The sequence below is a fragment of the Polypterus senegalus genome, chromosome 4 (genome assembly GCF_016835505.1).
Source record: "Polypterus senegalus isolate Bchr_013 chromosome 4, ASM1683550v1, whole genome shotgun sequence".
NCBI lineage: Eukaryota > Metazoa > Chordata > Cladistia > Polypteriformes > Polypteridae > Polypterus > Polypterus senegalus.
In genome coordinates this window covers 149341086-149365799 of record NC_053157.1, presented here as the reverse complement: position 1 = coordinate 149365799, position 24714 = coordinate 149341086, and the positions used below count along the sequence as shown (strand labels likewise).

The following is a 24714-nucleotide window of genomic DNA, read 5'->3' as shown; positions in this document are numbered from 1 at the left end:
AGAAGGGAAGGTGGGGATAAGTTATATACAGTGGTAAGTTTGTGAGATTAGGCATTCTAAGGCTACATATTAATAATACAATAGGGGAAAGTAGAGCAATACATATATTACTCTACCAAGATAAAACAACATCTTACACATTTATGGCTCATTTATATTTCAGAATGCGTTAGCGCACGCATCATGGCTGCCACGTGTACCCAGCGTTCATCTGACACATTCTCTGAACAGGTCCTCAGAAATTAATGCGACGCATGCAAAAGTTGCAGTACCAGTGATAAAGTTGGAATGTGATGTCAGAGTCTCTGTTTACTATGTACATGTGACAGAAAGCCTCCATGCGGATCCTAATAGGTTCAATGTGCGCACTTCGATGTTTGATGAATGGTTCGATGTGGTGAAGCAAAATGATGACATACAGATGAATTTGTGGTGCTTTTATATTCAAGCATCGCATATTCCCAATCGTAATGACACAATACATTTTAAAAGTCTCACATACCATCTTATGTGCCGTCTTTTTTTTTCTGTGGCTTCCTCCTTACCTGACAGCAGCGGCAAAAAGCAATAGATTGCCACACTGAACACATTAAATGTATGATATTTCAACTCTCTGCACATTTAGAATCCTTAGATTTATGCCTGATGTCACTTTCATTATGAAATGCATTAAAGTATGTATGTTACATTTTACAGATAAATCATTAACTTTGTTTAATTAATGAACACTGTTAATAATTACACACATGGGGGTGACACGGTGGTAAAGCGTTAGCGCTGCTCTCTCGCAGGGAGTCACGTCGCTGGTATTCCCTGCCTGGAGTTTATATTTTTCCTGCTGGGTTTCCACAGTGTGCACCGGTTTCCTTCCAAAGATATGCAGATTTGGTGACACTAAAATGATACTACAGTAGTGTGTGTGTGCTGGTATTCACCATGGGATTGTTTCTGCCTCATGCTCAATGCTAGCTGGAATGGACACATCCCTGGATTGATGGATTTAATCATTAAACATCCTTTTCAGAGATATTGCGGTAAGGTGTCATTGGAACTTAATGGGTGTTCCAGGCAATTCACAACACAGCAAAGCCGAACCTGCTCTCCTTGTGATATCTTGCACTGCCACCTGGTGGATTCCTCCAGATTTACGTAAAGTATGCGCGCAAGTATAAAAAGTACAACGCTTGCGTAGCTGCGTCGCATGAAGCATAAACCCTGCCTTAGTTATGATATCAGAGACAATTATGGCCATTTAGAAAGCAGGTTTGTGAAGGAAATAACAACCGCAGCGATCAAGTTGATCATGAGTTCTTCCAATCTACTTTCACAAATGTTAAATTAAACCTAATTAATTAGTCATGGTTACCTACAAAGTTCTGCTAAAATTTAATACATTTCCAAAAGGAAAAAGAAAAATTCTGTATCAGGTAATGAAAAAGGAATGGCAAAGTATGTCTGTGACAATAGCAAATAAAAATGTATACTTTGATCACAGTTCACCTTCTGAAGATGGGTTACCACAGCAAAGGAAGCATAAGAATAACAGGAGTTGATTCTGACAGGGACTATAGCCAAACTGACAAATGGAGAGATCCTCTGAGTGACATTGTGAGCAAATGGAGTCTGCCTCTGGGTGGTATGCCATTTTCTTAAATTATGTCATGTGCACAAAAGTGAGAGAAAGCTTACAGATCATGTGAGAAGAACAAGTGGACTCTCCCAGAAGTCAGCAGTGGCTTCTCATGTGCTACAGGCAGGACTGGCGTACCTGGCCTGTTAACTGGAGTCAAGGAGTACCCAATATCCTTTGAAAACATTACTCCTTTTATTTGTTTTTGAAAACATCTTTTTTACTTTTTTGTTTTTTTATTTTATAATTGTAAATATTATACTTATATATATTTTTCTGAAATTGGATAATGTAAATTGTAAAGAAATCAAAATACATTTTGTTTTAGTCATTTGATCATATCCTTTACTAGTCCATTCAACAGTCAGGACTATTACTTTATATAGTTAAAGAAGCAGTAGTCAAGTTTAAGAGTAAATCATATTAGCTCCTTTGCAATTTGCTTAGATTTGGACTTTCCATTATGCTTGATTTTGGAATTGAGCCTAAATTTAGCATTTTTTAAACTTACTTATTAAGGTCCTCAAATACACTTTCCACCTGTGCTGTTGCTTTGGTAAAGACATCATACACAAGGTTCCTTAGACTTTGTAGACTGTGCACAAGATACTGCCTATGAGCATGTCTCTCCCCAAGAATGCTCCTCTGGTTGGCCAATAAGATATCCAGGAGCTCTTCCAGCTGTTCCTGTAGTAAACATATTGTTTATATTTTATTAGTCACTATATACATATAACATAAGTGGAATGTTGCTATTCTTTTAAATATTAAATTGATTACTAACAAAAAAATGACTCTACAAAAACAGACTGAATAGGATGTACAGACAAATAAAAATAAAAACTATATATTGACTTTGTTCATTTCATATGTACAGAAATAATTATTTCATGACACCTGGTAGTTTAAATATTCACATTTTCTTTCATTTGTTTCTAAACTGAAAGACACATCTCTTGACATTCGAGTTGGTAAAACTACACCACCTGGGGAAGCATGATTTAGAAGGAAGGCATTGGTAATAGCAACTCAAATAGCCTTTCCCCTCTGGATTCGTGTTCGGGGGTGAACTTGACAATTATGAACACCATGTACAAACTAAAGTAGAAACATAAGACCTCTTGAGTGCACCAAGATTCTGGCATCTACTCGATTATGTTATCATGTGAAGCTGTGACTGCTCTGATGTCAAGATTAGGAGAGGAATGAGGTCAGCTGACAACTGCTGGGTAAATCACCCAGTGATCATCAAAAAGCAACCTGGAGCAAAGTTTACCCCTTATACATCTTTTCAGAAATCAGCAGGAAATTCAACATCAACCGCCTATGTAATCCACTTGCCAGCTTCAATTTCTGTCTGCACTTTGGGATGAGCTATTTTAGACATTGCCTCCTTCTTCATCATCATCCACTCATGAGAACTTGATGACCACGGTGAAGTAAGACCACAGCTGAGACCCTTGGACATCAGAGGCAACAGCATCAGTACTGCTTTGATGAGTACAAAAAGATATATATGAATTCATCAACCATAAACAGAATTAACAGCCACTAGTTATTGAAGAACTTCTTTGAGAGTCACAGAATGGATTTCAACCAGCCTGCAGCATCACGGACATGATCCACATTATCCAACAGATACAAGAGCAGTCAAGAAAGAGTTGCTTTCATCTTTTGTTGATGTTCTTCAACCCGGCGATTGAAATTCTTTGGAAGGTCCTTGACAAATTCAGTATCCCTCTCTAAATAATGGCAACCATTCATACAATCTTTAAGCTTGTGTCAGAAACAGACCACAATGTTCCTGAACTAATGGGAGGAGACAGACAATGAGGGCAAGCCATGAAGATGTTCAAGGACAACATGAAAGCGAACTTTAGTGCCAGTGAACACAAAATCCTGCCTATGGACTGAACACGAAGTTAGAACCTCAAATCATAGATGTGAAGCCTTCAAAATGAAAAAGGTAGAGGCAGATGAACAGAGAAGGAAAGCGTGTCACACTTCAATTGGGAATGGCACTGCAGAGCCCAGATGCTGTGATCACACTTCTGCCTTTATTGTCACTTGAAGATACATGAAAGGATTAAAAAAATGATGTTGACTTCTAGAAACTAGAAAAGCTAGTGAGTACTTTATATGTACTTATATATGGCTATTTCTCTTACAAGAAATTAGTTTTTGCCTAATGCATACATGAACCATAAATAAAGTAGCTCATTCTAACCTTTGAGCTAAGAATATCACAAAACTGATTGATGAATACATGCTGTTCAGTCCAACATAGAAACTCTAAAGTGACATGATTCAAAAAGACAATCCCTTTTGTGAAAATATACTTGAGCTGAAAGACTCAATTTTTTTTCAGACAAACCATTGATCTTCCAATCTTTACCTTTGTATTACCAGGCAGATAATCCATAGCAAGCACAATTTTCAGTTTATATTTATGGTAGCTTTTAACAACACAGATCTGTTAATCATTTGCAAACGTATGGCGTCTTTTCGTGTCTGTGATCAATATTCACATTCAAGTTCATATAGTGGCTGAGTGCCTCTACTTTATTTGTGAGAAAGGCAAACACATGAGTGTCAGTTACATTATGACTCAGTTACTGAGTTTCAAAAGCAGCTTCTGTTACTTACTGTAACAAGCATCAGCTTCAAGTCCTTTTGATTCAGCACAATCAATTTACTTATGTCTCTCTTTTTGTATCTGTTTTTATAGCTTTATTTAATGGCATGTAGATGGTTCATCAGGGTGTTTTTATGTCTTTGAATATATGAATACTGTCTGATGTAAAGGCAATGCAAATATGTGCTTTTTCCATGTACAAAAATAACCTAGAAGATATACTTCTGCTTTAAAGCCACCTGCTTTGTGGCAGTAAGACTATAATCTAGGTCTGGGGGTTTCTTGGAGGCTGATTATTCTTCATTATGCCATAGCTTGGCAAGGAAAATTATAAGTAATTAAGCAACAAGCAGTTGAAGGATGTTTAAATTTGCTATTATTGTGTTTAGTTTTTTTTGGAATGTCAGGTGTGCTGTTGGGACTTTTATTTTTAAATTATTTATTTAATTCACTGAATTAAACACCAACTGCTTATTCAGCAGTAGTACGTAAAGGTTTACTTGTAAGAGGCAACTGTTGAATGTTCTCTTTAATGGAAGCTTGCACTTTAAGTGTTTCTGTCTTCACTTTAATTAGTCCAATTATTTTGTCATATTCAAGGTTAAGGGGGTTAGGCAATATTGCTAAAGCATTGCATGTAAGGCTGGAACAAGCCTGGACTTATGCGCACACACACATACACCCTTACACTCACACTTTCATTCTAGATGCTGTACAAACAAACCACACACCTTCCTCTCTGTTCCATGCCCTTGAGTTACGTGTGCACTTCTAGCTGCACAGGTTTTCCCTGTGCATAGGTCTTACATTAGTTTAATGTATATGGAGTACAAAGCAAAATTTCACGAAGGATACCTGAGCAACATTTGCAGATGGGCTGCAACATGAACCTCAATACGCAGAGTAATGCAGAGAAAGTTCAAACAATTGAAAATACAATATATACTGTCTCTAAACACTTATTTTTCAATGCAAAAGTTAATATTAGAAAAGTTATAGTCACCTGTCTGGATAAATAAATATGTAACAGCTTTTTGGCCACATTTTTCTCCAACTCTCCCATTTTTGTCATTTCTTCTACTTCTTCAAAGAAGATCTTGTGAAGCTCCACTCTACGGAACACCATAATCTGCCTCTGGACTTTTGCAGATGCCTCTTCATGCCTAACCAACAAAGAATGTTGCAGATGCCGTTGATCGAATTTGTGTAGTGTATCTAACAGAACGTTGCATTCCAGTGCCATCTAGTGTGAACAACACAAAAAAAATAAGAATTTATTAGAAATATATTTATAATATCATCAATTCAATTTTGTTTCAAATCCTCCAAAAAAATGATGACATTTTACCACAAAAAAATCAAAGTTTTAAGATCAGAATGCAAAAAATACAAACAGAAAATTAAAACCAAGAGAAAAGTACCCTGCATTTTTATAATGTACATTACAATTTTAAATATGCTGCATAATTTGTAATTCATGAAGTATGATATAGGACAGTATAAGGCAAACTCTAACCTTGGAGTCATTTTTATACCTAAAACATTTATACATAAATGTGCCCAAGCACATTTTGTATACTGCAGTAATGTCCTCCATGACAAACAAAAATAGCTAAAAGCCCAAAATTATTTTTTCAATGAATTTACATATACTGTATATGGAGAATAACTTGTTATAAATGGTAAACCATCCAAAAAAAAAAACAGTTTTGAAATGTAGGAAAGCATTAAGTAGGGTGTGGTTATTTTAAAATTAACCTCACCCCCATCAACCACTATCATTAAATACACAGTTCAAATGTACAGAATTCTGTCAAGACCTCCTTGCATAAAAATACTGAAAGCTGCTCACAAAATGCAAAATCTTGGCACTGTTTTTTAAACTTGAAATTCTCACATACTCATATAAATCTAAAACAAATATGTCCAAGCATAACAAACTACAAACAAAAACACAAAGGAAATTATTAAAAAAAACATTCTATTTTTACAGTTCAAATATATAGTATTATATAAAAATGAACATTACAGGTCATCATGACTGACCAGCACAATGTCTGCATACCTCTGATCCATCTGTCGAGCTCCCACTCCTCTCTTCCCTCACTCATGTACAAGATCCCAATATACCTCTTCCATTTGAGGCGGCACCACATTACCAACCCAGAGATGGAACTCCACCTTTTTCTGACTGTGAACAATGACTTTGGACTTGGAGGTGCTGATCCTCATTCCATCTGCAAACTGCCCCAATGTGTAAAGTCAGATATCCCCCACCCAACCCCCAAAAAAAGCCTGCACAACCACATCATCCACAAATAGCAGAGATGAAATCCTGAGGCCAGCGAACTAGACACTGTGACAGATAGGGGGCGCTATCGCTCCCTCGAACCCCTGTCCACGACTCCAGACACCAGTTAAAAGTCCAAAATTTGACTTTATTTAAATGCCACAGTGCAGAAAGCACCCTCTCCTCCACTATACTCATTAACTAATCACAATAACCAATAACAAACAATCCTCCACTGCCAGACGCGTTGCCACCCTTCCACCCAACTCAGCTCGCCGTCTGTGAGCTCTCACAGTCCTTTTAAATACCCTGACCCGGAAGCGTTCCACTCTCCAGTCCATGTGACTCTCAATCACTTTCGGGTCAGGTACAAGTCCTTTCTTTTCACCCTGTAACTTGTATAAAAACTACATGTCCCATGACTCCCTGCTGGTCTTCGGGGCACCTCCATACTGCAGGGAGGGCTCCGTCTGGCGGCCTGGAGGTATTGGCCCGGGATGATAAGCCGGCTACATCTCACAACACTCCTTGGCTATGCCTAGAAATTCTGTCCATAAAAATTATGCAACAAAATCAGTGACAAAGGGCAGCACTGGTAGAGTCAACATACATCAGCAATGAATCTGACTTACTGTCGGGAATGCAAACCAAGCTTTCACTCTAGTTGTATAGGAACAGGATAGCTTGGCACTCCCATATCCTTGATGTGCCCCAAACAAGACACCCCGAAGGATGCAATCATTTGCCTTTTCCTAGTCCACATAATGCCTGTAGACTGGATGGTCATACAGTCATGCAAATGTTGTACTGGTCAGTTGTAGTGAAGAGGGAGCTCATCTGAAAGGTAAAGTTCTCAATTTACTGGTCGATCTATGTTCCTACCTTCACCAATGACCATGTGCTGTGGGTTGTGACTAAAAGCACCAGATACAGTACAGCAGAACTGTACTGAACAGTGGTAGAAATGAGTTTCCTTCACAGGTTTTCTGAGTTCAGCCTTAGAGTTAGTGTGAGAAGAGCAGACATTTGGGAGATCAAAGTACAACAGCTGCTCCTCCACATCGAAAGGAGCCAGTTCAGGCATCTGATTAGGAAAAGAAAATCCAAGCACATCTCTCCAGTTTTGATGTCACTACACTGGTTACCTGTGTCATTCAGGATTGACTTTAAAATTCTGCTTATGGTTTATAAAGCCTTAAATAATCTCGCCCCATCTTATATATTGGAATGTCTGACACCTTATATTCAAAATTGTAACCTTAGATCCTCAAATGAGTGTTTCCTTAGAATTCCAAGAACAAAGCTTAAAAGAAGTGGTGAGGCGGCCTTCTGCTGTTATGCACCTAAAATCTGGAATAGCCTGCCAATAGGAATTCGCCAGGCTAGTACAGTAGAGCACTTTAAAAAACTGCTGAAAACATATTACTTTAACATAGCCTTTTTATAACTTCAATTTAACTTAATCCTGATACTCTGTATGTTCAATTCATCATAATAACTATTCATGGTGGCTCTAAAGTCCCTACTGACCCCTACTCTCTCTTCTGTTTCTTTTTCTGGTTTCTTTCTGGTAGTGGCCTGTGCCACCTCCATCTACTCAAAGCATCATGATGCTCCAACAATGATGGATGGATTAAAAGGCAGAAGTCTATGTGACCATCATTTTCAAGTCCTTCCGTGAGAACCCTAAATCCAAAGAGGACTGTTTCATTTATGTTAGGTAGAATGCCCAGAGGCGACTGGGCAGTCTAATGGTCTGGAATCCCTGCAGATTTTATTTTTTCTCCAGCCGTCTGGAGTTTTTTTTTTGTTTTTTCTGTCCACCCTGGCCATTGGACCTTACTCTTATTCTATGTTAATTAATGTTGACTTATTTTATTTTCTTATTGTGTCTTTTATTTTTCTATTCTTTATTATGTAAAGCACTTTGAGCTACTGTTTGTATGAAAATGTGCTATATAAATAAATGTTGTTGTTGTTGATACCTCCCTGTGTAGGTGTTTCAGGCATGTCCAACAGGAAGGAGGCCACGGGGAAGACACATGAAACACTGGAGGGACTGTAACTCTCAGCTGGCCTGGGAACGCCTTGGTATTCCCACAGAGGAGTTGGAGGAGGTCCCAGGGAAAGAGATATCTGGGCATCTTTGCTTAGACTGATGCCCCCGTGGACCCAGAAACAGATAGGAAGCAGAAAATAGATGGACAGATACATGGATGGAAAATCACCTTGCATAAAAATACTAAATGCTGCTCATAAAATGCAAAACCTGAAATGATTGGTGCATGTAAAAGTGGAAACCCTGGGACACTTTGTTGGACATCCAAAGGTAAGGAAAGCAACAGAATTAAAGAAAGAGTCAATGTAATGTAGAATCAGATTTTTTGTGCTCAGGTAGTAATTTCTTGGTTGGAAAACTATGATCTCAAACATAAAACTGTTTATGTGGACTACAGTAACAAGAAAGGTCATACCAGATATGAAAACTCAGATTTTGGTTAATATAAAAAAATGTACTAGTCTTTACTAATTGTGGCATACGATTAATGAAACAGAATTTTTAGTGGAAACTTGGTTATGGATGTTAAAATTATCCTGGCATGGCATCATAGCAATTGGGATTGTTCTGCTGTATAGAGTCCTAGGTTAACATATTTTCCCCTTTATACTCTTTATTTATGTAGACTTTAACAAAATGTATAAATTCCCATCTTCTCTTGTCAGATGAGGTTGATCAGCACCTCATACTTACCTTCTACATCATAACCTCAGGCAATTAGATAAAGTAACAAGCAGCAGAATGTGTGGCACTTTTAACTATGTATTATAGGTAATAAATTGTACTTACAAGCAAATAGACTGTGGCTTTAAATACCAAAACCATACAACCTGATAATGCTAGATGTGTGGTTTCAGGTGGACAAATAACTTACTGTATAGCTGAATTTAGCAAATCATCTGTATAGGCCCAGGGAGCCTGCCGAGACAGAAAGGCTGCCTAGACCTGTGCAGATGATGAACTGACCAGGAAGAATTGAATGTGACTAAAAGTTATTGCATCTGCTGAAACAACACAGCCAGCACCATCAGGTTATATAGGTTTGTAACTAACACTCAAATTGTAATCTGATTGTGTATAATTTGGGCATATTATCTATAATAAATAATTAAAAGTGTAACATTCTCTCCTGTTTCTTCTTTTGCTCCATTGCATTGTTTGAAGGCATCTGTATTAAAGGTGCTGTAACATATGGAGGATAAAAGTATGAGATTTGAGGCATTTTATTAAGGTCCACACAATAAACAGTACATTTGGGTCACCTAGGACTCTTATAAGACAAAATACATGCTATGGGAATATCCTCTGCTGAGACCTAATTTGAAAATAATCTTGACTTATTCCTCAGACGTGTATTCATCGAACCTTAAATCACAATAACATCTACCTAATTTACAGTGGTGTTAAGCCGGGTTTATACTTCACGCAACGCAAGCCATGCACAAGCGTTGTACTGTTTATACTTGCGTGCGTACTTTATGTAAATCTGGAGGAATCCACCAGGTGGCAGTGCGAGATATTATGATGGTGAGAACAGGTTTGGCTTCGCTGTGTTGAAAATTGCCTGGAACACCCATTAAATTCTGATGACACAGTACCACAATATCTCTGAAAAGGATGTTTAATGATTAAATCCATCAATCCAGGGATGTGTCCATTCCAAACAGCATCGGGCACGAGCCAGAAACAATCCAAGGACGAGGCATCAGCTCATCACAAGGTGAATATGAACACACAGACATACACTAGCGTCATTTTAGTGTCACCAAATCTGCATATCTTTGGAAGGAAACCGGAGCCCACTGTGGGAACCCAGCAGGAAAACATGTAAACTCCAGGCAGGGAACACCAGTGACGTGACTCCCTGCGAGACAGCAGTGCTACCACTATGACACTGTGTCATCTCCATGTGTGTAATTATTAGCAGTGTTCATTATTTAAACGAAATTAACGATTTATCTGTAAAATGTAACATACATACTATAATGCATTTCATCCTGAAAGTGATATCAAGTAAAAATGTAAGGATTCTAAATGTGCAGAGAGTTGGAATATCATGCATTTAATGTGTTCTGTGTGGCGATCTATTGCTGTTTGCCACTGCTGTCAGGTCCGGAGGAAGCCACAGAAAAAAAAAGACGGCACATAAGATGGTATGTGAGACTTTTAAAATGTACTGTGTCATTACGATCGGGAATATACGATGCTTGAATATAAAAGCACCACGAATGCATTTGTATGTCGGCATTTAGCTTCACCACATCATATCATTCATCAAACATCGAAGCGTGCACATCGATCTCGTAGGATCCACAAAGTGTCTTTCTGTCACATGTAGATAATAAACAGAGACACTGTTTACTGTTCCGACTTTTAGAACACTACGCTCCCTGACTTTTGCCTGGTACTGAAACTCGAGCACACGTCACATTAATTTCTGAGGACATGCTCAGAACGCGTCCTCTAGTATAAACGAGCCCTTATAGCTGACCTGCTATCTTATCTTTCTCAACTGAAAGAATCCTAACTCACCTACCCTTACACAATGGAATAATGGCATTTCATTCTGTAAAGCTAGGAAGAAATCAGATTCATTTTAATATTATCTCTGTTTGAGGAAAGCATGTCCATAGGTGTCATTGCTGTCTATTTTGTTCCTTAATATTGGCTTTACTCTTAAAAATGTTTTAAGAGAGCATAGTTTCAAAACAGAAAAAGATTTACTAAAGGACTGACTCATTTCACTTGTCCACAGAAAGAAAACCAAACCAATATAATGATCACTAGTGTGATGATGTCTCATGTAAGACAATATTGAACCTATGCTAAGAATTCTTCAGACCCAACAGCCAAAACAATATCATTCTTTTGCTTCCCTTTAAGTAAAATGAATTTCAGGCATGATATTGCAGAATGCATTCCACATCTCATAAAATATAAGAAGAACTGCATAGCATTTACTGTCTTTTTTGAGTACATCCTAAACCATGGTTACTACAAAGTCAAAGGATTCAACAGTATATAACACATTTTGTTTTACTCTCAAACCTCTGTGCTGTCCTTTTATTTAATAATATAGTCAAAAATGTTGCCATTTTATAAATATTATCTATATATACATGTATTTATACTAGCAAAATATCCGCGCTTTGCAGCGTCAAAGTACTGCCTTAAAATTTTTATTAAGAAGAAAAGTAAACCTTTTTAAACTGAGGGAAAATATACCAATAATTATTTGTTAAGAATCTCTTTGTATACTATGTTGTCAGTTCGGCCCTTTGGTTGTAATATGACCAAGCTGTGCGCTGAGCTTACTCTTGAGCATGCAACATACAGTTGGCCATGTGAAAAGCAATCTTGCCTCAAATATCACAGGTTGGATTGCTGCTGTCATAATCGGTTTGAGTTTCATGGTTTGTTTAAATTACGACAGTATTTGCAGGACTTGTTGTGTTGAAGTGACATTCGGCATATGTCAAGCATTGTAAGCACACAACCAGTTTCATCGATAATTTCGCATACAGCTTTTGAGAGTTTAAACATTCATAAACATCAAAGTATCCACTACTGAAATCGTCACCTGTGAATCTAAGATGTTTAAGAGGCATTGGCGGTTGTCCAAAGGTGTAAAATATTTGGCCATTTTGGTACACTTGAAAGCAACAACCGAATAATTCAGCGGCAGCCATCAACTCACATGCAGAACCATAAGTGAAGGGCTTAGGCATTTCACTCTTATAGTGCTCCTGTGTAGTATAATTATCTCCTGTACCGTCATCAGTCCACACCTTGAACCTGTCCCAGTCATTCAATACATAAGACACAATGGTCCTCCAGATATCAAGAGTGAGCCTGATATGGCCGTGCAATATGTAACACAGAGAATGAAAAAGGCAGGTGTCAGTGTAAGGTGTAAGTGACAGTTCTTGATGAATGATGATCACCTCGATAGACATGTTAATGGGGGTACGGTTGGAACGATAAAGTAAAGTAAGTTTAAAATACCTACACAATAACTATAATCGTAATAAACTAACAATAAAACAGCAGAGAAGCCGTGGATTAAATAAAAAAGCTGCAGTTATCAGCAGGGAGACGTGAATCCCATGGTGAAGCAAGGAAGGGAATGAAGAGACTGGAGCGACGGATGGCCTCATATAGGCAGGAAGCCAACAACGTGGGAGGCGTTGGGATGGGGGACCCAACGCTGCCTCACATGGTGACCGAGCTGCCAGCTATGGACGTATATATGTACGTAAGTAGGATTCAGTTAGCATTGGGAACCCGCGTACCAAATTTCTTGAAGATGGGTCCATAAGTAACAAAGACCGCTGGAAAGTTCAATATGGCAGCCGACAGTGGCGTCATACCACCGAAATAAGTATGTACATAGGTTTCGGTTTCGCGCAGGGAAGCCGCCTACCAAATTTCGTGAAGATGGGGCCATAAATAAGAAAGTTCAACATGGCGAACGTTGTCGACCGTTATGACCGTTACACATAGAATTTTGAAATTAAACCTGCTTAACTTTTGTAAGTAAGCTGTAAGGAATGAGCCTGCCAAATTTCAGCCTTCTACTTACATGGGAAGTTGGAGAATTAGTGATGAGTCAGTCAGTGAGGGCTTTGCCTTTTATTAGTATAGACTAGCAGAATACCCGCGCTTCGCAGCAGAGAAGTAGTGTGCTAAAGAAGTTATGAAAAAGAAAAGGAAAAATTTTAAAAATAACGTAACGATTGTTAATGTAATTGTTTTGTCTTTGATATGAGTGTTGTTGTCATATCTATATATATATATATATCTATATCTATCTATACTAATAAAAGGCAAAGCCCTCACTCACTCACTCACTCACTCACTCATCACTAATTCTCCAACTTCCCGTGTGGGTGGAAGGCTGAAATTTGGCAGGTTCATTCCTTACAGCTTCCTTACAAAAGTTGGGTAGGTTTTATATCGAAATTCTACGCGTAATGGTCATAACTGGAAGCAGTTTTCTCCATTTACTGTAATGGAGATGAGCTTCAACGCCGTGGGCGGAGTTTCGTGTGACATCATCACGCCTCCCACGTAATCACGCAGTACATAGAAAACCAGGAAGACCTCAAAAAAGCGCTCAAGAAAACATGCATTATATAATTGAGAAGGCAGCGAAACAATAAGAAGCGAGCGAGTGACATATACAACCATATTGATGAGTTCTGCTACTGAAACAAAGCACGATGTAAACCTACACTTTAAATTAAGTTCATAGACAGGCTGCGCTGGCGTTTGTAATTTAGTGCCTGCCCATATAAGGCCGTCCGTCAGCGGCAATCCAATAGCAAACTGCCACGGGTAAATATTCACGGATGAAGGACTGTGCTTATGGAGAGGAAGATGAGATGGTCAGGGTGGTGTTTGACACAAACTCAGCGAAACTGCGAGAGAAAGTTTTAAGTGCCAGGACTAAGGTAACATTAAATAAAGCATAGCACGAGATGGCACCAGCACAGCTGGGAACCTTCGATGCAAGTACACCGAGTGGCTCACGTGAACTGACGCAGTGCACAGATAAAAAGCAACGGTTCCAAAGAGCGCTGAACAAAACCGAATTACACAATTGAAAAGGCAGCAAAAATATGAAGCGCCTGATAAGCATATTCATAAATGCAGCTACTGTGGAAACAAAGCACACGGTGGAAAAAGTCAATGTCCCGCTAAAGGAAGACAGTGTAAAAAAAACCCGTGCATGCAGTGTGTCAGGTCTCAGATAAAGAAGAAGACGAGCTGTTTATTGATGCAGTAAGAAACGAATCGATGAATGAAACCTGTCATCTTTACAACGATTGACAAACACGGAATGTAACTTGAACACAACACATCCTACAAATACGAACCTGATTGAAAGAAATAATGATAATCAAATCCTTGATGACAGCAACACTCAGTAAAACTCACAAAACAAATACTGTATATTGACAGTCATGTTACGTTATTTTTAAAATGTTCCCTTTTCTTTTCTACCTTTTTAACACACTACTTCTCTGCTGCGATACGCGGGTATATATATATATCCCGCTCTACATACTCGAATAATGGATACTTTATTCGCCATCAATGATTGTTTTGGTAAAGCCATACTCAGTGTATTCATTAGATGAGCGGTAAAAAGTAAGAGCGAGGGAGGATGACTCATTGAGGCATGCAGGCTGTAGTGCTTGGCGTCAACACTATTTGAATTGCGCGATCACATTTGAAAAAATATATCTTTTCAAGTTCTATTCAGTCCATATGTGTCAAACTCAAGGGCCGCGGGCCACATCCGGCCCGGTGTAATTATATCCGCCCGAGATCATTTTATATACTGTATTATTGTTATTAAAGCCGGGTATAGGAAGCGCTGGTAACACAATAAACTACAGATCCCATAATGCAGCGCTGCAGCTGCCTTGCCGAACACTTACCGCTTACTAGAGTTATTGCGCACTGAGTTTGCACGGCGCTTTGGTGACTTTGAAGAACAAAAAAAGTCCGTCTACATGCGGCTCGAACCTTGTGCATGTTTGGTAGCACATATCTGTGTGAGAAGCTCTTCTCAGTGATAAAGACTAACAAAACAGCACACAGGAGTCGCCTCACTGATGAGCACCTGCAATCCATCCTGAGAATCTCCACAACACAGAACCTCACACCAAACAGAAATGAACTTGTGGCCAAAAAAAGATGCCAGGCGTCCACCTCTAAAATGACATATGAGCAAAGACAACTGAATGATTTGATTTGTTATTGCACGTAAGAGCGGGAGTCAACCGTTTTAACAAACAGCGTATTGCATTGATCTGAAATAGCTGTGTGTGTATATATGTAGATATGTATGTATATGTATATATATGTTTATATATGTGTGTGTGTATGTATGTATATATATATATATGTATTTGTGTGTATATATGTGTGTGTATGTATATATGTGTGTATATATGTGTGTGTATATATGTAGATATATCTGTATGTATATATGTGTATATGTATAGATATGTATATATATATATGTTTATGTGTGTGTGTAAATATATATATATATATATATATATATATATATATATATATGACAACAACACTCATCACTCACAACAGTGACAAAACAATTACATTGACAATCAGGTTACGTTATTTTCAAAATGTTTCCTTTTCTTTTCATTGCTTCTTTAACACACTACTTCTCGCTCATAAGCGCGGTATTTTCCTAGTATATATTTATATAGCAAAATACCCGCAGCTGAGAAGTAAAAAGAAAAGGAAACATTTTAATAATAATGTAACATGATTGACAATGTAATTGTTTTGTCATTGTCATGAGTGTTGCTGGCATATATATATATATATATATATATATATATATATATATATATATATATATATATATATATATATATATACATATATATACATACATATACATATATACTCAGCAAAAAAAGAAACGTCCCTTTTTCAGGACTGTGTATTTCAACAATAATGTTTTAAAAATCCAAATAACTTTACAGATCTTCATTGTAAAGGGTTTAAACAATGTTTTCCATGCATGTTCAATTAACCATAATCAATTAATTAACATGTCCCTGTGGAATGGTCGTTAAGACCTTAACAGCTTACAGAAAGTAGGCATTTAAGGTCACAGTTCTAAAAACGCAGGACACTAAAGAGACTTGTCTACCGACTGTGAAAAACACCCAAAGAAAGATGCCCAGGGTCCCTGCTCATCTGCATGAACATGCATTAGGCATGCTGCAGGGAGGCATGAGGACTGCTGATGTGGCTAGGGTAATAAATTGCCATGTCCGCACTGTGAGACGCCTAAGACAGCGCTACAGGGAGACAGGAAGGACAGCTGATCATCCTCGCAGTGGAAGACCACGTGTAACAACACCTGCACAGGATCGGTACATCCGAATATCACACCTGCGTGACAGGTACAGGATGGCCACAACAACTGCCCGAGTCACACCAGGAACACACAATCCCTCCATCAAAGGTCAGACTGTCCGCAACAGGCTGAGAGAGGATGGACTGAGGGCTTGTGGGCCTGTTGTCTGGTAAAGACCTGCCTTACATCACCAGCAACAACGCCGCCTATGGGTACAAACCCACATTCGCTGGACCAGACAGGAGTGGCAAAAAGTGCTCTTGACTGATGAGTCACGGTTTTGTCTCACCATGGGTGCTGGACGGATTTGTGTTTATCGTCGAAGGAATTGAGCACGTCTGGGACCTGTTGGCTCGCAGGGTGAGGGCTAGGGCCATTCCCCCCAGAACTGTCCAGGAACTTGCAGGTGCCTTGGTGGAAGAGTGGGGTAACATCTCACAGCAAGAACTGACAAATCTGGTCCAGTCCATGAGGAGGAGATGCACTGCAGTACTTTAAGCAGCTGGTGGCCACACCAGATACTGACTGGTACTTTTGATTTTGAGCCTCCCTTCATTCAGAGACACATTGTGAAACATTTTTAGTTTATGTCTTATGGTGTTGACTCTTTTAGTGTTCATACAAATATTTACACATTAAGTTTACTGAAAGTAAAAACAGTTGAAAGTCAGAAGACGTTTCTTTTTTTGCTGAGTATATATACATACATACATGTGTACATATATACACACACACATATACTATGGGGTGCCAAACAAGCAAATAAATTGATTTTGTGAATATATAAAGTCGGCGTCAGAATATATAAAGTCAAAACTTGAATATATAAAGTCATTCCCGAATATATAAAGTCAAAACTTGAATATATAAAGTCACTGTCGGAATATATAAAGTCAAAACTTGAATATATAAAGTCAGCGTCGGTATCTATAAAGTCATTCATGATTATATAAAGTCAACATTGGAGTATATAAACTCACTCCTGAATACATAAAGTGAAAGTCAAAATCTATTGATTGAAACGACTCTGAACTGAAATAAGTTAACAAAAACGTATTCAGAAAAATAAATTAAAAAAACACTGTTCGGTTAATGTTTTGAAAATGATGCATGTGCCCTGCCCAGGATTGGTTCCTGCCTTGCGCCCAGTGTTGGCTGGGATTGTCTCCAGCAGACCCCCGTGCCCCAGTGGTCAGATTCAACGTGTTGGGAAATAGATGGATATTCCAGCGCTGACTTTGTATATTCCGACGCTGACTTTATATATTGAAGTTTTGACTTTATATATTGCAGCGCTTACTTTATAGCCTGTATTCCGACGCTGACTTTATTTATTCAAGATTTGACTTTATAGATTCCAGCCTTGACTTTATATATTCCGATGCTGACTTTATATATTGAAGTTTTGACTTTATATATTCCAGCGCTGACTTTATATATTCAAGTTTTGAATTTATATATTCCGACAGTGACTTTATATAATCAAGTTTTGACTTTACATATTCGCGAATGACTTTATATATACAAGTTTTGACTTTACATAGTTAAATGTAGTCATCATTGCATAAGTTTTTCTTTACCATAGAAATTTAAAGACTAAATTCAACTTCCATTCCTAACAAAGATATTTCTGGCGACTAAATAGAAGCTACTTATATCCAAATTTGAGCTATTGAGCTGTCGCCTGCCTGCCTGAAAAAATCATCCTCGCTTTGCTCTTACTTTTTTACCGTTCATTTAATCATGGCTAGTCGCGGAAAAATTATAAAAAGGAAGGAGGATTACGCTGAGTATGGCTTTACCAAAACAATTATTGATGGCGAATCGATTATTCATAAAGCTTCAATTGGTGATCTTTTTTTCTGTGTTAACCTCATATTTTTTCATACTTCTTCTAAAACCAAGGGGGTGCAAGGCTAAAATGAATCGTGAAGCGCTGATCAATGTAATCGGTGTACCAGGAAATCATGCATTGACAGAAGTTCCCCTTTGCTTGTGATTAAATGTGTGATTTTTAACGCGTTATGGAGCACATGCATCGAAGCTTCTCAGCTGTGCTTGTGCTAAGAAAAGGAACTATTTTAAAAATAACACGATTGTCAATGTAACCTTTTGTAAGTAGTGCCTGGAGGATTCAGTGTGGAGAAACTCTAGACACAGCGTGTGTATTAACTTGTGGATTTTTCTGTGAGTATCTGGTGGCAGCGTCACAAAGTCGTAACACTGTGTTAGCTGCGGAGCTCAGCTCAGAGCGAAATGAGATGAATGGGAGGGGAAATGATGTTGTGACTCCCCCACCCGCCTTAACTGTTAATCCCCCACAAACACAGTCTCTCAGAACTTGCATAAACACAGCACCTCACCTGCAATTTTAACTTAGTTACAAAGTGATCAAAACTCTCGTTTATATCCTGCGTCCTCTCATTAAACTTGTATCCCGCATTACCCGTGGGCATGACAAACGCCAGCGGCAGCCTGTCTATGAATTAATTTAATTTAAACTTTAGGTTTACACCGTGCTTTGTTTCCGAAGTAGCAGCACTCATGAATATGGTTGTATATGTCACTCGCTCGCTTCTTATTGTTTCGCTGCCTTCTCAATTATATAATGCATGTTTTCTTCAGCGCTTTTTGGAGCTCTTCCTGGTTTTCTACGTACTGCGTTGACAGTCAGTTCACGTGATTACGTGGGAGGTGTGATGATGTCACACGAAACTCCTCTCCCCACGGCTTTCGAGCTCAACTCCATTACAGTATATGTAGAAAAATAGCTTCCAGTTATGACCATTACGCGTAGAATTTCGAAATGAAACCTGCCCAACTTTTGTAAGTAAGCTGTTAGGAATGAGCCTGCCAAATTTCAGCCTTCTACCTACATGGGAAGTTGGAGAATTAGTGATGAGTCAGTGAGTGAGTGAGTGAGTGAGTGAGTCAGTGAGTGAGTGAGTGAGTGAGTGAGTGAGTGATTTATTAATATAGATAAAAGTCAAAGTATGTGTGTATGTGTGTATGTATGTTCCAGCATCATTTCCGAACGGCTGGAGCAATTTTCATGAAACTTGGTACACGTTTCTCATTGGTCGACTGAAAATACTGTAGGGTTAAATAAACCCTAACCCAACCCATACTGGGTAGGGTGGGGGGTGACGCTGCATTCTTGTATGCATGTTATCATCCAGTTGACACTGGAACGGCTACCGGAGGGCAAACTGGAGGTGACTGCCAGCATTATTTATGTTTGAGCACCACCGCACCATCTGTTGCTTTTGAAATTAAATAGAGTTGACTGGGTTAGCTTCTCAACTATTTTTGGGACTCCTTTTGTCTTTGTGACTTGAGTCACCATATATCTTATATATAAAGCAGACTGTAACAATGTTGCAGTCTTGTATATATGTTATCATCCAGTTGACGCTCAGAACGTTTCTGGTGTGCTCCATAAAAGCAACCGACAGTTTTATCATGAAAAATCTGCAGTACTACAGTAATCCCTCCTCAATCGCGGGGGTTACGTTCCAGAACCCCCCGCGATAGATGAAAATCAGCGAAGTAGAAACCATATGTTTGTATGGTTATTTTTATATATTTTAAGCCCTTATAAACTCTCCCACACTGTTAACATTATTAGAGCCCTCTAGACATGAAATAACACCCTTTAGTCAAAAGTTTAAACTGTGCTCCATGACAAGAGAGAGATGACAGTTCTTTCTCACAATTAAAAGAATGCAAACATATCTTCCTCTTCAAAGAATGCGTGTCAGGAGCAGAGAATGTCAGAGAGAGAGAGCGCGTGCGACAGAAAAGCAAAGAATCAAAAAATCAATACGTGCTTTTGGGCTTTTAAGTATGCCAAAGCACCGCGATAACGCGGCATTTTTTAGATATCTTATAAGCAAACAGCTTCTGTGCAAACAGACCCTCTGCTCACACCTCCTCCATCAGGTGCAGAGAATGTCAGAGAGGGTGAGAGAGAAAGAAAAGCAATCAAGCACCGCGCGAGAAGCATATCTTATATCATTGAGGAGTTTTAGTTAATATGTAATACATGCTCTGATTGGGTAGCTTTTAAGCCATCCATTGTATAAAATCAACTGGGCAAACAAACTGAGGAAGCATGTACCATAAATTAAAAGACCCATTGTCTGCAGAAATCCGCGAACCAGGGAAAAATCCATGATATATATTTAGATATGCTTACATTTAAAATCCGCAATAGAGTGAAGCCGTGAAAGTCGAAATGCGATGTAGCGAGGGATTACCGTATTTGTTTGTTGTTTAATGTTTATTTTTGTTAACTATATTATTCTTATTGTAACAATGCTGTAGTGGCAATTCAATTAAATCAATCTAATAATAATATTTAATTTAACTGACTTTTTTGGCTGTCTACACCACAAAACAAAAATTATTCTGTCAAAAAACCTTAAACAAGGCTTCAATTTTCCCATGCTTTTTACACCACTTTGAACATATTTTGCGATTATATTTTGATTAAAATAGGTCATCCATTATATTATATATAAATAGATAAGTAAGCAATTTTATTTTTAACTATCATAAACATCCTATATTTATTCTGTGGATTCAACAGCTCTCTTTTCGATTTGTGTTTGTTCATTAATGAAGTAAATGTCATTTGTTTCGCAAAATCATAGCTAATGTATTGGTGTTACAACTTTTTTGTAAAAAAGAAATAGAATTTTTTTTTAATATGTTCATAATCAAAAAACTAATTTAATAACTTATCAAAATTGAAGGTAACGTACAGACATAAATATAGCTATGATATTGAACTTATCATATTTACTTATATAGGTAAAATATTTAACCATTAATTGATTGTGAAAGAATTTCAATTGAAAAAGACTAATTGGAGATTCAGTGTTGTATGTCTGTTATCATCCACTTGACACTCGGAACTTTTGGAAAATCATTGAAAATTGCTAGAATCAATTTGGACACAGCTTGTTTCTCATATTTACTACTTTATGTGGCATGGTCAATGGTAGGAAGTCCTAAGAACCATTACATATTGGCTAAAGATGGAAAAACTAAAACCATTGTATATAATAAGGCACTTCAGTAAACAATACAAACACATTAATGAGGCTTCATTGTGTTTATCTATACTAATAAAAGGCAAAGCCCTCACTCACTCACTCACTCACTCACTGACTCATCAAAAGTTGGGCAGGTTTCATTTCGAAATCCTACGCCTAATGGTCATAACTGGAAGGTATTTTTCTCCATTAACTGTAATGGAGTTGAGCTGGAAAGACGTGGGGGGCGGAGTTTCATGTGACATCATCACGCCGCTCACGTAATCACGTGAACTGACTGTCAATGCAGTACGTAGAAAACCAGGAAGACCTCCAAAAAGTGCTTAAGAAAACATGGATTATATAATTGAGAAGGCAGCGAAACAATAAGAAGTGAGCGAGTGACATATACTACCATATTCATGAGTGCTGCTACCTTGGAAAGAAAGCAAGGTGTAAACCTAAACTTTAAATTAAGTTCATAGACAGGCGTTTCACATGCCCACAGGTAATGCGGGATACAAGTTTAATGAGAGGACGCAGGATATAAACGAGAGTTTTGATCACATTGTAACTAAGTTAAAATTGTAGGTGAAGGGGGTGTGTTTATGCAAATTCCGAGAGACTGTGTTTGTGGGGATTGACAGTTAAGGCGGGTGGGGAGTCACGTCATCATCTCCCCTCCCATTTACCTCATTTCGCTCTGAGCTGAGCTCCACGCCTAACGCCGTCTTCCGAAGCAACTTCGTCACACTGCCACCAAATACTCACAGAAAAATCCACAAGTTAATACACACGCTGTCTCTAGAGTTTCTCCACGCTGAATCCTCCAGGCACTACTTACAAAAGGTTACATTGACAATCGTGTTACGTTATTTTTAAAATCTTTCCTTTTCTTAGCACAAGCACAGCTGAGAAGCTTCAATGCATGTGCTCCATAACGCATTAAAAAATAATGCATTTAATCACACTTTGCATTACAAGCTTTTGTCAATGCATGATTTCCTGGTACACCGATTACATTGATTAACGCATCCCGATTCATTTTACCCTCGCACCACCTTAGTTTGAGAAGAAGTATGAAAAAATATGAGGTTAACACAGAAAAACAGATCACCAATTCAAGCTTTATGAATAAACGATTAAGCCATCAATAATTGTTTTGGTAAAGCCATCCTCCTTCCATTTTATAATTTTTCCGCCACTAGCCATGATTAAATGAACGGTAAAAAAGTAAGAGCAAACCGGCATATATATGACAGTAACACTCATTACAATGTCAATCATGTTACGTTATTATTAAAATGTTTCCTTTTCTTTTTCATTACTTCTTTAACACACTACTTCTCCGCTGCAAGGCGCGGGTATTTTGCTATATATATAATATATGAATGACCTCCAAAGAGCGCTGAGACTTTTGATATCATGAACGTGTACAAAAACTGGGGTCTCCTGCCCAGCAAAAGTCGAGCAGCCAGCGCGTGCATAGCTGTGCCGGCCTTTGAGACGCTGACTGCGCTTCTGCCTTAAGTCAAAGTGAGCACTTTTAATTTTTTTCATCCTCCCCCTGCGCTATAGCCCAGACAAGTGCAAACACGGGACCCCTTTTCTACACCACGGCAAAATAATATTAAGGCGATTCACACTTTCTTTTGCACGTATACGATTATGAGGTCCTCAGCTCGGATTATGAAGACACGCACACAGTGGAGGACTGACAGTGCCATCACAACCGATTAATGGCGGGGATGTCTCACCAGTCTACACAAGACCCACCGCGACTGTCCCCAAAAGGTGATCATAACGTCAGCGAACACATCACTCTATACTATATAAAAGAAAAAGGCAACTTTCCTTTCTTTACACCTTTTTTCCTTTTATCCCAAACCAAAGCCTTTCTCTCTTAACACTGCAGAGGACACAAAAATAATTTTCTTTAATTGCCGGTAAGGCACATTACCAGAGGCACAAATTTGAACGTTCACATAGAAAATGTAATTTCTATACCACAGCCGTCGTGTAGCGCCTTTCAAAAGGGATCTACTACCGAGAGATGATCCATATACATTTTAGCTGCTGTTAGTTACTTACCTGTTGTGTTACACAGTCTTTAAAATGTAGTTTACCCGCAACCACTCCAGTAGTGCTCAATGTACCTATACTTCTTAAAACGTATTAGACTATATTTTATTATTTTTCCCTTGCACTCAGTGACCAAAGCTATACACACACATATAGACACATACAAACATACACACAAGTATTTGTATGTGTATATATATATGTATGTATGTGTATATATATATATATATACACACACACACACCCCTATCTAGATTATATATATATATATATATATATATATATATATATATATATATATACACACACACACACACACATACATACATACACACATATATATAATTTGTGTGTGTGTATGTATGTATGTGTGTGTATATATAGATGTATGTATATGTATATATATATATATATATATGTATATATGTGTATATCTAGATATGTATATAGATATGTAGATATGAAGATATGTATGTGTGTATATATATATATATATATATATGTATGTGTGTGTGTGTGTGTATATATGACAGCAGCAATCCAAGCTGTGAGAAAACAGTAAAAGAGGCGTGTCAGGCGTGGTGGTACATTTTCTGATGCAGCTAGACGAAAATAACTTTGTGACGCTGCCACCAAATACACAAAACAATTACTTTGACAATCATGTTACATTATTTTTAAAATGTTTCCTTTTCTTTTCAGTACCTTCTTTAACACACTACTTCTCCGCTGCGAAGCGCGGGTATTCTGCTAGTTAATTATATCTTTCTCAATTAAAAAAAAAAAAAAAAACACTTATTTCCTCCCAGGCAATGCCAGGTATTTTAGCTAGTATGTCTATATTCTACACCCAGGCCTGAGGTGCTTATTCTGTTAACCCCTTATCATTCGGGGTCATTTTTGCTAAATCGCTTGTAATTCGACCTCTCCAAATTAGAATCATTGCTGTTATTGAACTATCTGGAGTATAAACACATGTTTGGTCTCTTTGTAAAGGTAACATTCTCTAGCTTCACCCTTAGTAGTCAGAATCACTGTAGGTGTGACTGATCAAAAGTTATGCACATTAG

At 38.1% G+C, this 24714-nt stretch overlaps 1 protein-coding gene across 1 annotated transcript in view; it reads right to left on the bottom strand.

Annotated features, from left to right (window-relative positions):
* The window catches only part of LOC120527721 (limbin-like), a 220501-nt gene that overhangs the window by 91435 nt on the left and 104352 nt on the right, over positions 1-24714 (bottom strand). Inside the window, exons 11-12 of the mRNA XM_039751471.1 lie at positions 5269-5508; positions 2142-2317 (exon numbers count right to left, since the gene is read on the bottom strand). Of these exons, the coding sequence (XP_039607405.1) occupies positions 2142-2317; positions 5269-5508 (416 nt within the window). The remainder of the gene's footprint in view (positions 1-2141; positions 2318-5268; positions 5509-24714) is intronic.